The sequence below is a fragment of the Zea mays genome, chromosome 2, assembly GCF_902167145.1.
Source record: "Zea mays cultivar B73 chromosome 2, Zm-B73-REFERENCE-NAM-5.0, whole genome shotgun sequence".
Lineage (NCBI taxonomy): Eukaryota > Viridiplantae > Streptophyta > Magnoliopsida > Poales > Poaceae > Zea > Zea mays.
The window spans coordinates 193601668-193616989 of NC_050097.1; the positions used below are offsets into that span (position 1 = coordinate 193601668).

Here is a 15322-nt window from a genome sequence, read left to right on the forward strand (position 1 = left end):
ACGAGACGAGACGTGCAGCGGCACCATCCCGGAGCCCCACGGTCCATGCTGCTAGCGATTATCAGAAGGGGAAAAAATCACTCATCTCTTCTCCACCCGCAAAAGGCTGGCCACTTTTTTCCAAGCTAGGTATCATGGAAATGAAATCTATAGAACCGAGTGGTCAAACACGATACGTGCGTGTCCGGATGCGCCCCACGCGGACGTAATCAACCAATCATGGAGTACGGGCAGCACATGGGGTGTAGTAGTAGATCTGGGGTCATTCTTTGATGCTTCTGCTTTCTGAACCTAAGTTCTAGACCGTTCCTTCCAGCTCTAGCTACCTTTTTTTTTTGTGGCACGCAGGCTCCACTGAATGGAAAGGTACAGTACACATATTACTGGTATACAGAGAACATGTGATATTTATGCAATATAATCTGTAGCGAACATCATATCATAGTTCAAAGTTCATAATATGGTAAGCGCCTCCAAAATGGTACAGCGGCAAAGACAGAGCAGAGAGCAGGCGACGCCAGCACACTCACCACCATCGTTCAGATAACAACGGCCGAGATCCCAGCCCGTGCCCGGTGCTGCGATGCAGTAGCAGTAGGAGTACTTAACTATATACAGAGAAGAAGAAAAAAGAACAACGGACCTCTTATGCGAAACACTATGCACAAACACACACAACCCCCTTCCTTCTCCCGCAACCTCATCTCACATGCCATGGATGATCTTATTCTCGGACCCTCTCTACCACCACCGGCTCCAGACACCTACTACAAGCATATATAATACTCCGTACCTGCTTGGCTGCTGCACACCAGAGCTCGAACAGAAGCGCGTTCGTCATACCTTGGGTTCGGTGGCTTCTCTTCTGCTACTCTCAAAACTGGCAAGACGTGCCCAGCCTCGGCATCGAGCGCTGGCCGACGACACCGGCAGCGTGCTTCCGGGCGCTCAGGGCACCTGGGAGCAGCTCCTGGAACTTGTCGAGGAATGCGCTCCACTGTTTAGGGCTCATGTCCGACAGCTTCACGAAACTGGCGCTGGGCGGGAGCAGCTCGTTGGCGCTCCTGCTGCCGGACTGATGCTCGCTGGCTTTGCCGGTGTACTTAGTTCTGCCTGTCGCTTTACCCTTCCGAAGGCACGTGCGGTAGGGCTTGGGTTTCCCAATGAAGCCAAGCCCCTTCATGGATGACGACAGCTTGGAGATAGACGAGATCCTCTGAGGCAATGCACCGGTCAAGATGTCGTCGTCGTCGTCCTCCTCGGTCCCGTCTCCGTCTTCCTCGTCACGCTCATCTAGCTTGGACAGTGGATTCCTAGAACTTGCCTTCATGCTACCAAACTTGCAGAAAGCTGATGGTTCCAAGGCATCCGGATAATCATCCTCGCCGTCGATAAGGAACTGGGTGAAGTCATCATCGTCATCTTCAACTCCGGCTTCGTTGGGAAGAAAGGACTCTCTTTCCTCAACCCACTTCCTTGCCTCCATGCAGAGCAGCTCAAGCTGACTCGGTTCCTCCTCCTTCGCAGTGAACTGCCTGCTCATCATGTCTCCAATCTCCGAGAGGCAGAGGCCAGACGCTGCAGCTTCCTTGAGAAATACTGTTGATAGCACCAGCACCCTGAGACATGCGTCTCGTATCATGGGTAGCTCCATGCGTAGCATTTCTGCATCTTTTACAGGATCAAGTCTTGCAATGTACTCAAGCTCCTCCTCGGAGAAAGGAACAGATGCCTGCGGCCAGTGGATCCACTCGAAGTATGGGTCTTCTAGGCATTCTGGAAGACAGAGACCATGGTCAATAGGAATGAGTTCTGTCTGCTCTCCAAAATTGTCGGCGCCAGGACCAAGCTTCTTGACCAGAAGATTTCCAGCATGCCTGTCAGTGTTGAAGATTCTAATGTCAAGGATGCCAATCCTATGCACTGCAGATACAGGGAAGCTTGAGGTCCCATGGTCACTGGCATCGAAATCATGAGGAATGAACTCCTGCAGCGATGCAATCTTGCTCACAGCCTCTGATTTGTTGCAGAACACTTTACTTTTGCAGCCAACACAGTCGTTCACATTGAAGATTGTGTGTGTTATCTTGACCAGCATGGTGGGAGGAACATTTGCAAAGTGACCATAGTCGAGGAGGTAAGCAGCAACCTCTCTGAAGCCTGTCTCCCCAACCCGTACAGACCTTTTCAGGCCCGGCTGTCCCAGAGCTTTCCCCACAAAACCTTTTGGATTATTTGGAGCAAATGGTTCCTCATCAGTTGGCTTGACAATTGCCACACGCTCTCCCCAAATGTTCTTGAAGTAGTAGGCACCACCCATCCCACTGTTAACAGCGACTGGGTCAACATCATTCATTATGGCTTTAATGACATCCTTAGCAAGCTGCTTCATCCGAGATGAAGGACTTGAACAGCCAAGGATTTCAATGGGTCCACTCCGGTCTCTTTGCAAAACATTCTTACCTGTAGGTGAGAGGCAAGGTGTGGAATTGCTCCGGTGAATCTGATTCCTTTTGAGAAACAAGGGTGAGTCATTGCGAATGCTGCTAAGATCATTATTCAGAACTAGGTCACCAAAGGTCAATGAGCTCTCATCAGTGGGCACATTGAGGGCTATCTGGAGCTTCTTTTTCACAGTTTGTACGTTTTCTCCTCTCTCCAGCTCGATGCCAAGGACAGAACCATTGTCAGTTTGGACAAATACTCTCTTCCAGCTCAGTTGCCTCCCCTCAATTCTGCTACCTCCAGGATATTCGCTGCTAAAGCTCCGGTCCAGGACTGCCACAGCCATCTGTGTCTGAACAGGACAGTCCAAATCCCTGGACATAGGAGATTTGAAAGGAGCTGCCTGTATCTGCAAACTTCTCCCGTGTACTCCACCAGAGAAGGAAGCAACAACACAACAAGGGAAAGACAAACTTTTGCAACTTGCAGCCAGCAGTTTTTCGAGAAGATGTTTTCACCACTGCATCAACTGAAGCTCGATATCACAGGGGCATTGATTGATATATATATCCTGGGAGGAGAAAAAAGGAGAAATGAGATACTATATAGTACAAAACAAGCTTCGATGCAATGATAAATGTAAGATTCTAGACAAAGTTAGGAGATACAAAAATTGTGGAGCGATTACAGCTGTCTGATATAAATGGATTAGCTAGCATGTAACATACTAACAGAACCTATCAAGTTACTTCCATAAACGATATTCTTTGGATCATTTCTTTGCTCATTCCATTGCAAGGACCAAATTACAGCCCTTTGCCAGGCAGAATGGTTTCACAAGTCTATGCCCAATAAACCTATTCGCAACTGTTGAGCAGAATAGGTATTAGATTATATCGAGTGTTGCAAGTTTCTGACTGCATTTCAAAACCACTGGTGACAAGAACAAATTGAATATTTTGGCAAAATAATAAGTATAAAAATAACACTATAACTAGAAATGTCAGTAAACTTGGATCTCAATCTAAGGCAGAGAGCAGAACCAATTGAGGAGCTGTTTGGTTCGACATTTTTAGACCGCCAATGATTCCCTGCGTAAATGCATAACGCTATTTTATGTTTGGATGGATGAGTCCGTAATCAGTTGCAGCGTAAATCGATCCGACCCGGTAGAACTTTTTTGCCCCTCCCCTAGGAGTGTTATTGGTTCCCTTCATGTGTCTCAGCGGCAAATATTTGATCGCTGCACTCCAGAGAGACGAACCAAACAAAAGGCGTTTTTATTTCCAGTTGTATTACCGTTCCCATACTCCTTGTTGAAACAAACAGCACCTGAGTGAAATTTATAACATCACACATGTACATACCCTTGCCTTATTGCTCACAAAATAGGAGTAATAATAATAACCTTCTCTTAAAGAAAAATAATCAGTTGAAAACGGAGATCGGGATCATTTCCGCATGTTTCTGTACAAGTGGACCAAATCTCATCAGAATCACATTGGTTTGTAATAGAGTCCAATGGCTGAGGGAAAATATAGGTACTATAAATAGCATAGTCCATAAAGGGATAGGCAGATTTTGCATGCAGCCAGAAATTAAGTAGGATTGATTCATGGTGACAAGCTAAATAAGGACTCCAAAATTTCAATTGATTTATGTCCACAGAATGCTAGGGATAAATCGATTCCCCCACGCAGGTATTTTTTTTAAAAAAAAATTAAACTCAAACACTTGGTGCAAAATAGTAGGACCGATGAACGCAAACTCAAAAGTTTTTTTAGCTGAATCTACGAATTCCTGACGACTGAACCCGACAAATCCACGAGTAAACAGCATTAAAATCCGAGTAAATAGCAGTAACATACGAGCTATGCATAGATCCTACACGCTTGATTATGAATTATATACCGGTCCCAAATCCCACATATTTCCAATCGAATAACACCAGAAATCAGAAAGCCAAAACACGTCTCGTGAACATGCTGAAACCGGTTACCATTTACCGACGAAATTTTCGAGACCACGCCGGCCGGTGGTCTGGAATTACGGCCTGAATCGATAGGAGAAGGAAGCAACACGAAATCACCGGCAGGCGCAGGCGCTCATTTCGATCAAGCACCCCCCGCTAAATCCGCAAATTTAGCGAGCCCGCGCTGGCACCGCTCGCTGCTGCCCCCGTCGAATGACATTCACAGTCACAGCTCGCAGGACGAGGAGGTGGCGTGGGGACTCACCGGCGGCGGGACGGATCTGGGCGCTCGCGGGCAAGGAACGGCCAGAGCGCCGCCTCCCTCCTCCTGCGGCGGCGTAGATCCGACGTCCGGGCGCGTCGCCGGCGCAGATCCGGCGGCCGGGCGGTGCGCCGTACGCCTCCCACGCTGTCGCGATTCCTGTGCCCTTTTGTTCCCTCTGTGTGAGTGATTTGTCCTTTTCCCTCCGGGACCAAAGACGGGTTAATGTCATAACCACGGTTAGCGACACCCCTCCCCACCATCTTATAGCCTCGCAGTTTTGCGCTCGGGACCTTACGATTGCTTGTATTTCTCTGAAACGGTGCTCTTGTCTCCAGGAGTCACGACAAGGAGAATGGCCACTTGCCTCCTGATACGTCGCCCGCGGTTTTGTGCGCACGACCAGGCTGAGGAGCTCCGTTCAGGTTGCTGTGGGCGTGCGCGCGGGATGCTCCGTGTCCGTGGTGTGTGTACAGCTTGGATTGTACTCTTTGATTTCCAAAATCAAACTTGTGGCCTTCACCTTCCTCTCGTAAATAGTACAGCACTACTGGTACTGGGGATCTAGTTGGATTGAAGGGCATGCTCCAAAGAATATTGCACCTAAGCTATATAAGAAAGCAAGAAGAAAGAATATCTCGGTTTTCAAGGCTCTTAGGAACAATTTCTGGATGCAGTTCTGTGCGCCTTTCTCTCGGGAGGAGGAAGTGAGAGAATTCGTATTACTTTGGCAAGCAATCAGCAGTGTGCAAGGTCTCAATGAACTCGATGATACCATTTTTTGGAGATGGTCGGCAGACGGGGAATACAGTTCAAGTAGCGCCTACAAAATTCAGTTCACAACGAACTTCTGTAAAACCCACATCAATCTCATTTGGAAAGCCAAAACTGAACCAAAATATCGTTTCTTTGCTTGGACATTGTTGCATAACAAAATATTAACTTCAGACAATCTGCAAAAACGTGGTTAGCCTTGCAATCAAATTTGTTCGCTTTGTAATGTGTCTCCGGAGACAGCGGCTCACCTTTGTAAGGATTGCCCCTTCGCCGAGGAAGCATGGAGCATGATCCTGACTTGGGCTGATTTGCGGTTCCTGGACGGTATTTCCAATACCGGATCACTACACGAGTGGTGGTTTAGACTGAGGATGCTCTGTAGTAAGCAATCAAGAAAAAATTTTGATGGCCTCATAATATATTTCTGGTGGAGTTTATGGCTGGAAAGAAAAACATAATCTTTAAGGGTCTGCAGAGAACGACAGAGCAAATAGTGCAGGTGGTGAAGGAGCTCATTGGTGGAGGTGTAGACTGTCTGTAGCGGCTGGAGTCCCGGTCGGGGGGGGGGGGGGGGGGGGGGTTGTTGGGTCTTTTCCTTTAAGTGTCAGTGTTCTATCTAGGTCTTTATTGTTAAGTTTTTCGGGCTGTGTCTGTTTGTAAAGTTTATTTTTACCTCTTCTAATATATTGGAATGACAAATCTTTTGCCTTTCTCTTTTAAAAAAAGAAATCTTATTTGCTGACACTTGGTGAGTTAATTTCGCGGACCAGCAACAACCATGCTATGAGAGCAAGGAATATCTAGTCCTGGAGCTGGAAGTCATATTTAAAGCATCTCATGCCATCATACTTTTAGGAGCCGAAATAGTTGGTAACAGCTTGGTTTGTGTTGAATAAAAAAAATATGTAAACGCTAAATTGCTACTAATGTTGTGGGCATATATGGTTGTAGTTAGGAGATTAGCCAGCTTCGTTTTGCTGTTAGTTAATGCATTCCCATGTAGTCATAGTCCTTCCTATATGACGATTGGTGGCCACTTGTCTAGCTATGGCTGTTTGCTTCCATTTTTTCTAGATATGATGATCCTTCGATCGTTGATCCTTTGTTCAGTTAGATTTTTATTGATTCTCGATTATTAGTTCATTCTTTTGTTCTAAATACCGAAGAGAATGAGTTTATCGTAGGACGTTTGACATTACTATACAATATTCACCCACCGCCGCCACTAAATAAACGAAAAAAACAAAACCCTATATAACACATATAATAACAGATAATAGTTAGCTGCTAAAATTAATTAAAGATATCTAAATTAGTTCAACTATTATCTACTTTTTAGCAAATTAGCTAATACAGTTAGCTAGCTAGCTAATTCTACTAGTTGACTGTAACCTCGTCTGAGGCTAAGACTGGACTATATTTCTATTAACTAAAAAACTAATTCTACTACTAATTTTTAGTCAAATAATTATTAACACTAACGCATTCAAACACACCCTAAATTTATGGAGGGGGCATACCACGAGAAAGGCGACACCAAAGACCAAACCAAGCCCTTTACCGCAAAAACAAAAGCACCGCTGTGTTTTTCCGAAAAGCAGGCCTTGATAATTTCATGGGCCGAGCGCAGAAAGACAGGCAAAACATATATTCTCGGACCAAAAGAAAAATAAGTACTACGGACGGTGATAATTAACAGACGAGCCATCACGCCGTCTCGTTTCGCTTTGGGATCGGAAGGCTCTAGAATCCACGCTACGACGGTCTCCACGTGGCGCCAGTCCACCGGACGGTGATACACCGCGACGGGGCCCGCGTGGCAGCGGCGCGTGGAAGGCGTCAGCGCAGGGTGCGGTCCAGTCACCGTTGCTGACGCGCGATCGTCGGGCAGGACTGCAGGAGGGAAGAAAACAACAGATGACTTGACTCGTCCATGCGAGACCATGACCTAAACCCTATTTGCCCTGAGGCTTTTGGCTCTTCATCTGTGTTCATGACTGAACTTTTTTAATATGAAAGAGGAGGGGGTGTAAGCTTCTACTGAAATTAACTGTTCATAACTGAAATTGACCGGCAAGTCTAAGAAACATAAACATTTGGCTAGCGTGAATCCGGTTCAACTGTTTCGTGGTTTATGCATCTACGACCTGATTGGCGATCCTTCGTCAACACTCAGAACACAGTGAAGGATAATGCTTGACCATGCTGCATGATTGCTCTGCTGTCGTCTTGAACGGCTGTTCGCGCTGTCCATTTCTGCTCGATGCATACGCATACGTACGAATATATAGAGTGGAGAGTGTAGACCATTAGACCAAGACCAGGGTACTTTCTTCAGACTCGACTCGAGCGTTGACACCAGGAGCGCCGGCGGTGTGGCTCACACGACTCAAAGTCTGCAACACTTCTTCACAGAACTGAAGTTACAAAAACCATCTTATTTTACTATTAATTAATTAATTAATTGGACGACGCATCGAAGGCATTGAACACCGTACAAATACAGTAAACAAAGAGAATAATGTCAAGATCTAGCCATGTATCCCTCTATTTCAAATTATAAAACCCTTTTGTTTTAAATATATAACTTTTTATTCTGACCCCACTTTTTATTCTAAACATAAGTCTATTGACGCAGTAGTACTAGTGTTGATAGGTTGTTCGCTTCGGATTAAAGTCGGTTGTTTAGACCGTTGCAGCTACAATACATAGAGACAAAAACAATGTACGATACTAATTAAAGCCAAACAAACATGATAATTAGATGTGTTTTTTGGTCTAGAGATGGTGAAAATAATATAATTTAAAAAAAATTAAGGATCATACAATTTACAATAGGACGATACTATATATACGAAGAGAATTAGTGGTTGTTTGTTTGAAATTATAATCTACTTAGATTATATAATCTAGTTTATTTTGAACTAATGATTAGTTCAAAATATATTAGATTATGTAACCTAGTAGATTATAATCCCAAACAGACAGATATGTAGTTAAAGCAACTTTATTTTTTCTGGTCATAGAAAAAGAAATGTGCACGTCTGTCTGTGAAAGATGATATAGAGGTACCTGCTCAATTATTGAGCTTAGTTCTAATAAAATCAATCGATTTGCGGTAAACGACCCGGTGCTACATATGACAAACATCTAATTATACCACTACAATGCCCACTAAAGCGGCATCTTCGACTTTGTACTAGAAAACAAAACGTCAAGTTCTTTGATTCGCTTAAAACGTAAGATTTTAAAGATGGGGCAAATATATTTGCTTTATTGTTCAGAGGAGAGAACCTTTTCATTTGAAGTACTAAATCGGGTGACTAGAGCCCGATAAACTTTTGTTGTTGTTGACAAATAAACTTTTGTTGTTGACAATCTTGACTTTATCCTAATTTCACACTAAAGCCCATGAAACACCAAAACTAACAAAAGGGGTGCCATTGGATCAATTTGTGTCTGGACATTCTCAATGAACATAGCGGGACACTTACCACACCAAAAAACAAAGGACAATACCAAAAACCTACAAACCCTAAAAATGAAGCTCTCAACTCTGATCACAATAAAACGAGAGCCCGCTCCAGAGTCCTCTAAACGAACTCGTGAATTGAGAACTGATAACACTTCTTGAGCACTATTAGAAATCCATGGATGAAGCTAGACCTACTCAACATTGAGTTGGGTCTTGGGTTATTTAGCATGGCCCGTGTCCGACCTCGTGCATAGTGTCGGGTCGGGTCGGTTGGCTCGTGCCTCCCTATTTGATGTGTTGGTCAGTTTTTTCGTGTTCGGTTGAGTTTTTTGGGGATTGGTCTAGTTTTGGATCAAAAAGTTATGGCTTGTGTCCGGTCCGTGAATTATTGTGGGTCAAAAACTATGACTCATACCAGCCTGTTGCATCGGTCGTGTCAGTCGAGTTTTTTTGGATGGGTCAGGCCGGGTCGTGCGATACATGCTCATCAGGTCTAGACGAAGCAGATTGAAGGTTGGAGTCACAGAACAAAAAACGCTTCAAGAGTATAGCAACTAGAATGGAAGATTCTCTAAGTGGTGTTGTCATGATAGTAAAACAATAAATAGATATGCTAGCAGATGTTTAAACTGGTTATAAGATATAAATTATGACTATTTAATAATTTTGACTTGTTGTCACATTCATATATAGGGTTCACGATTGAAATAACACTTATCACTTATGAGAAAGGAATTAACCAAATGCTAACAAGTGTGTACAAGGTGAACTACTCTAAGCAACTATCACACAACATGCCAGAGATGAACCTAAATATGTGTTTGATCAAATTTATTTGAATTTCAAAAAAAAAATAGCTTAACACAAGAATTAGTCAAACATGTTTGTGAGAGAGAGAGATCGTAAGAATTACCTTGTCTTACTTTTCAACTGGGAAAATCCTATGTCAAAATCTATACTACTTATTAAGGCTGCAAGGGTAGCCTGCCTCCCTGCGTTCTGCCTTCCATAGATCTCGATCGTCCATTAGCCTCTCTGAATCTACACCGTCCGTTCGTGACCCGTGTCCACCCACGCCGCCCCCGGCCTTCGGCTCCGCGCGAGGAACCCTCCCTCTCGCTCTCAGTTCTCCCTCTGTCACGCCGCCTCCCGCACCCCCACTGGCCCACTTATCGAGGTCCTCCCTTCGCCGCCCCGCCTTCCCCCGTCGTTCCTAACATATTCTGCAATCCCCACCCAGCCCAATCCCCACCCACAGGAGCCGAGCTTCCCGCTCGCTCGCCTATCCGCCCTAGGCTCCAACCCATTTGAATCCACGTCGTGTTGTCATGTATCGGCGATTCAGCGGCGGGGGTGATCGAGGTTTATGACCTGCGCAAGGTGTGGGAGGTCTGTGCGCTCATGACCAAGACCGCCGCGGCCGCCGCTCGGGCGACCCTCGACCGTGTCGCCAGTCAGGTACATCCCATGATGCACCGCGATAAGTGGCATGTCAAGGTCCTCTCCGAGTTCTGGTAACTCGTAAGCGCCCCCATGAACCCTAACCCTAAACTCCCTCCTCCTCCATGCCCCTCGATCGACCAGTTGATGGACCCCATGCGTGTCGGGGGTGTTATTGATCGTGTCATAGATCCCGAGGTTGCTGGGGTTCAATGTCGGCGGGGCAGGGGATGGTGGGGACGACCAGGTGATGGAAGCCATACTCGCTTTCGATCTCCTCCAGCAGCGCAACGAAGACGAGGTGCTCGAGGTGGCCCAGTGGGACCACAAACTGGTGATGGAACCTGCTCATCAACCACACGCGCGCTACCTAGCCCCCACCGGAGACCCTCGCCGCGACCTCCGGAGCCAGATCATGCCTCACCTTGAACTGCATCGATGCCTCACCCTGCCGAGGCAAGGTCGCGTGCCTTGCGGAGGTTGGTTGTGTGCCTCACCCAGCCAAATCGAGGTTGTTTGTTTCACCAACTCTGATTTTTTGGGCGCGGGCTGTGCGTGCAGGTTATAAGAACGCTGGAAGGTTGTACAACTCCATAGCTTGGTGATCACGATGGAGGACTACACCAGCTCCCGCATAAGGCCCGCCAGCTTGTTCGCCATGGACCTCAACCACAGCAGGCTCGATCTCTTCTACTGACTGTTGGCGTGCGTCAGCACCGTCAACCTTCACACATCCCCCAGTTTGTGTACCGGTACTTTGGCCGCGGCAGAGTCGACATCCGGTGAGCCCCCATGCCCCACGGTGATTTAGTTGGCGCAGCTGTAATTCATATTACAGTATGCTCTTTGGTGATGTTTAATAAAAAGATTAAATGTGATACCATGACATGTTAAATAATTTTTGACAAGTCAATATCCGCTATTTGGTTTGGGATGGATTTTTTGCGAAATCTCTGTTTGTAGTCCAAACACCTTTGCTTTTTGAATAGGTCACCTTTTGCAGTTGCGTCAAATTATGTATGTTTGGCACATATGCACAAAATTTTGACATTTTTATCTTTGAACAATTGACCTCTTAGAGATATATGAGGCCTTGGAATTGAGGAATGGTGGATCTTATTATTTTGGCAAGGGTGTTCTTAAGGTTAGTTAACCAACCAATGTTTATATTTCATTCTGAGGGTATTATACTAGCTTTATTTGCCATGCACTCGCATTCACCATAGTCATTCATGCATACAATGATTATGGTTAACTTTATACACTAGAAACTAACATTTGTATCCTCCACCTTTTATGTGCAATAAAATTTATTTTGAGAACCTATTTGAAGTATATGCTCTAAACTTCAGTTAACTAAGTGTAGTTTTTGGCTTAGATTTTGAATCCACAGCTAACATGTTTTAGTGGTTACAATCATTCTGTTTTTATGGGTTATTTTCTCTTTTCATATTGGACTAATAAGTCATATTGTCCTTTTCTAGGCTGTGAACAATGTAAATAATATTATTGGACCAGCAATTGTTGGAAAGATTTGTATCTCAATTGTTCTGATTAGTACCTATAAGATACACTGAACTCGTGATGTCCTGATAGCCCTGTCTTGAATGGGCAACTGCCTTCAGTAATATTTTATTATTTTCCTTTCATTTATTTACCATGTGTTCTTATCTGGTCATTTTAAATAGGATCTATGTGAATAAAATCTGATATCTTAGTTATTGTAAACATAGTGCAAATGGGCACTAGCTATGGCTATCTTTTCTACTATCTGGACTTCTATATTGTTGATATTGCTATGTTTTTTCTTCCCTATCTGCTTGAAGGTTATAGCAGCATGAGTTGCTTGTAACCCTGGAAACAAAATGAAGCCTACTCTGCTTGGATTTTGGATCTTAAAAAATGGGGAGGTCAATTTTAGTAGTTTTAATTTGCAATCATAGCATTTTGTGGTGTGCGATTTTGTGGCTCGAGATTGGATGATGCAAAAGTTTGGATTTAATCTAGGAAACGACACTTTAATACTGTGAAAATCGCTGGGCTGCTAGGTGATGGATTTGGCTCAACACCAGAGTTGAGTAAACAGAACTTCTTATGGGTGGTTAGCCAAATGCAGGCCATCATCAAGCGCTAACCTTGCTGGTATGGTTTACAACATCATATCATCTTATGATCTTGTTCAGTTTCCTTATCGCGATTTCAGCTTGAAAAAATAGCACTATGTGGTTATTTTTTTGGAGACATGGAATTAATAATGATTATATGGCTTGTTTCCTCAGTGCTAGGTATTGAATGATTAGTTAATGTGTTTTCAGGTTGCTTTTTTTGTGCCCACAAAATGACTGGACTAAAAATAGCTGCTCTTAAGATGTTGATTGATGCTCCCGAAAGCACATTTTATTTTACTTTAACCAAAGGAGAACCAAGTTGGCAGCTGTATCCCACTACGATACTAATTTTTGGGTTAAAAGTATAGAACCGTCGTGATTCGAAAAAAAAGTTACAGTTGAGACTCTTGAGACATAGAGATAAAAACCAATATGCCTCGCATCTGACATGATTGGCATGACCATAACTCATAAAAAACAACTGAAATAAATTCTTCACTCCAATCTAATCAGAATACAAGATCTTCATAAGAAGAGCATGGTGTATTTTGCTTTTTTGTGTGCCCACAAAATGACTGGACTAAAAGTAGCTGCTCTTAAGATGTTGGTTGATTCTCCTAAAAACAGATTTTCATCAAGTCTGCTATCTATGTGGCCAGATTTTCTTATTTTGTCGAGTTACTTTTTATCATTTCGTTAATGAAAATTGACCATTAAATAAACGAGGAGCATTAAGCTCTGTATTCGACAATTGACAGATATGTATGTTTGCTGGCTGCTCAGATGCCCAGTTCTCTGTGTAGCACTTGTTCCGTAAATTGGTAATCCTTGTAGTTTCTCAATGAAAGGGAAATGTGCCCTTGGGCCATTTCTAAGTATTTTGGTGATTAAAGTGCCAACACAAATGGTTATGTGTTAAACTATGACAAATGGTGGACAAAGTGCAAATCAATACAAAGGTATGATTCTAGACTTAGTACATTGGTTTTTGTGTACTAACATATTTGTCTAAGTGCTAGAATCAGAGAAAAGACAAATGGAAAAGACTTGGCTCGAGCAGCCAAGACTCTGCTCAGTCTGGGTGCACCGGACTGTCCGGTGGTGCACCGAACAGTGTCCGGTGTGCCAGGCTGGCATCTGGTGAACTGCCTGCTCTCGGGTCTTGACGGCGGTGTACGGATATAAATCACCGGACTATCCGGTGGTGCACCGGACTGTCCGGTGAGTCGGCTGCGGCGAAGTCGCTGCTCTCGGGAATCAGGTCAACAACGTACGACTAAAAATCACCGGACTGTCCGGTGGTGCACCAGACTGTCCGGTGAGCCAACGGTCTGAAGGGGGCACCAGACTGTTCGGTGTGCACCGGACAGTGTCCGGTGCGCCAACGGCTCTAAATCGCTAATGGTCGGCTGCGCCAGAACAGGAAAGAAATTTGCACTGGATAGTGTCCGGTGGTGCACCGGACTGTCCGGTGCACCAGTCGACAGAAGACAAGATTTGCCTTCCTGGATTGCTCTCAACGGCTCCTAGCTGCCTTGGGGCTATAAAAGGGACCCCTAGGCGCATGAAGGAGAACACCAAGCATTCTTTGAGCATCCCTAAGCACCAAGACTCCATTTCCGCGCTTTTGATTCTTTGTGATAGCAACTAGAGCTCCATTTGAGTAGAGAACTCTTCGAGTTGTGTTGCGAGCTCAAGTTGTGACTTGTGTGTGTGTTTGTGCTCTGATTTTGTGTCTTATGTGTGTTGCTCATCCCATCCTTACTTTCGTGCTTGTTTGTGATTATGAAATTGTAAGGGCGAGAGACTCCAAGTTGTGGAGATTCCTCGCAAACGGGATATAGTGAAAGGAAGAGAAACACCGTGGTATTCAAGTGGGTCTTTGGACCACTTGAAAGGGGTTGAGTGCAACCCTCGTCCGTTGGGATGCCACAACGTGGAGTAGGCAAGTGTTGGACTTGGCCGAACCACGGGATAAACCACTGTGCCTCTCTGTGTTGATCTTTTTGTGGTTATTGTGTTCGCAAGAACTCCTCTCTGGCCACTTGGCTTTATTGCTCTAACACCTAATCAAGTTTGTGGATTTAAGTTTAAAGTTTTTACAAGATCACCTATTCACCCCCCCTCTAGGTGCTCTCAATTGGTATCAGAGCCGTTCTCTTCAAGAAAGGGACTAATCGCCCGAAGAGATGGATCCTAAGGGAAAGGGGATGGTGGTCAACGATAATGAGAAGAAGTCCATCTTCAATGAGCCAAGGGACGACAAAGTCAATGACTCCGGCTCGAGTCAAAAGAAGAAAGACGGAAAGAAGAGGCGCATCAGGAAGGTTGTCTACTACGACAGTGAGAAATCTTCCTCTTCTCAAAAGGACGACGAATACGAGGAGAAAAAGAAAACGGTTAACTCGAACTTTTCCTTTGATTATTCTCGTATTCCGCATAATTCAAATGCTCACTTGCTTTCCATTCCACTTGGTAAACCCCCACACTTTGATGGAGAGGACTACGGATTTTGGAGTCACAAAATGTGTAGCCACTTGTTTTCTCTTCATCCAAGTATATGGGAGATAGTAGAAAATGGGATGCAATTTGATAGTTCGGATAACTCCATGTTTATCAATTAACAAATCCATAAAAATGCACAAGCTACTACTGTCCTTTTAGCATCCTTGTGCAGGTAAGAGTACAATAAGGTGAGCGGCTTGGACAACGCCAAGCAGATCTGGGACACCCTCAAGATCTCGCATGAGGGGAACGACGTCACCATGCTCACCAAGATGGAGTTGGTCGAAGGCGAACTAGGAAGGTTTGCAATGATCAGGGGAGAGGAGCCAACTCAAACG

General features: G+C 44.7%; 1 protein-coding gene across 3 annotated transcripts; it reads right to left on the reverse strand.

The window, feature by feature from the left end:
* Positions 1-389: 389 nt before the first annotated feature.
* On the reverse strand, positions 390-5077 carry LOC103647517 (phosphatidylinositol 4-kinase gamma 7). 3 transcript variants are annotated; one of them, XM_008672045.3, is made up of 2 exons: positions 4683-5077; positions 390-3016 (listed from the first exon to the last, which is right to left on the reverse strand). In XM_008672045.3, exon 2 carries the CDS (start codon positions 2825-2827, stop codon positions 875-877), a length of 1953 nt encoding a protein of 650 aa, XP_008670267.1. In that variant the 5' UTR covers positions 2828-3016; positions 4683-5077; the 3' UTR covers positions 390-874. The 3 variants fall into 3 exon arrangements, with proteins under 3 accessions (XP_008670267.1, XP_020404106.1, XP_035821320.1); XM_020548517.3 differs by lacking the exon at positions 4683-5077 and adding an exon at positions 3854-4601; XM_035965427.1 differs by lacking the exon at positions 4683-5077 and adding an exon at positions 3854-4601 and having other exon boundaries at positions 390-3777.
* Between the last annotated feature and the right edge of the window lie 10245 nt (positions 5078-15322).

Bases quoted from the DNA above. Each gene is read 5' to 3' on its own strand.
- LOC103647517 (XM_008672045.3), bottom strand. From the start codon at position 2,827: ATGTCCAGGGATTTGGACTGTCCTGTTCAGACACAGATGGCTGTGGCA.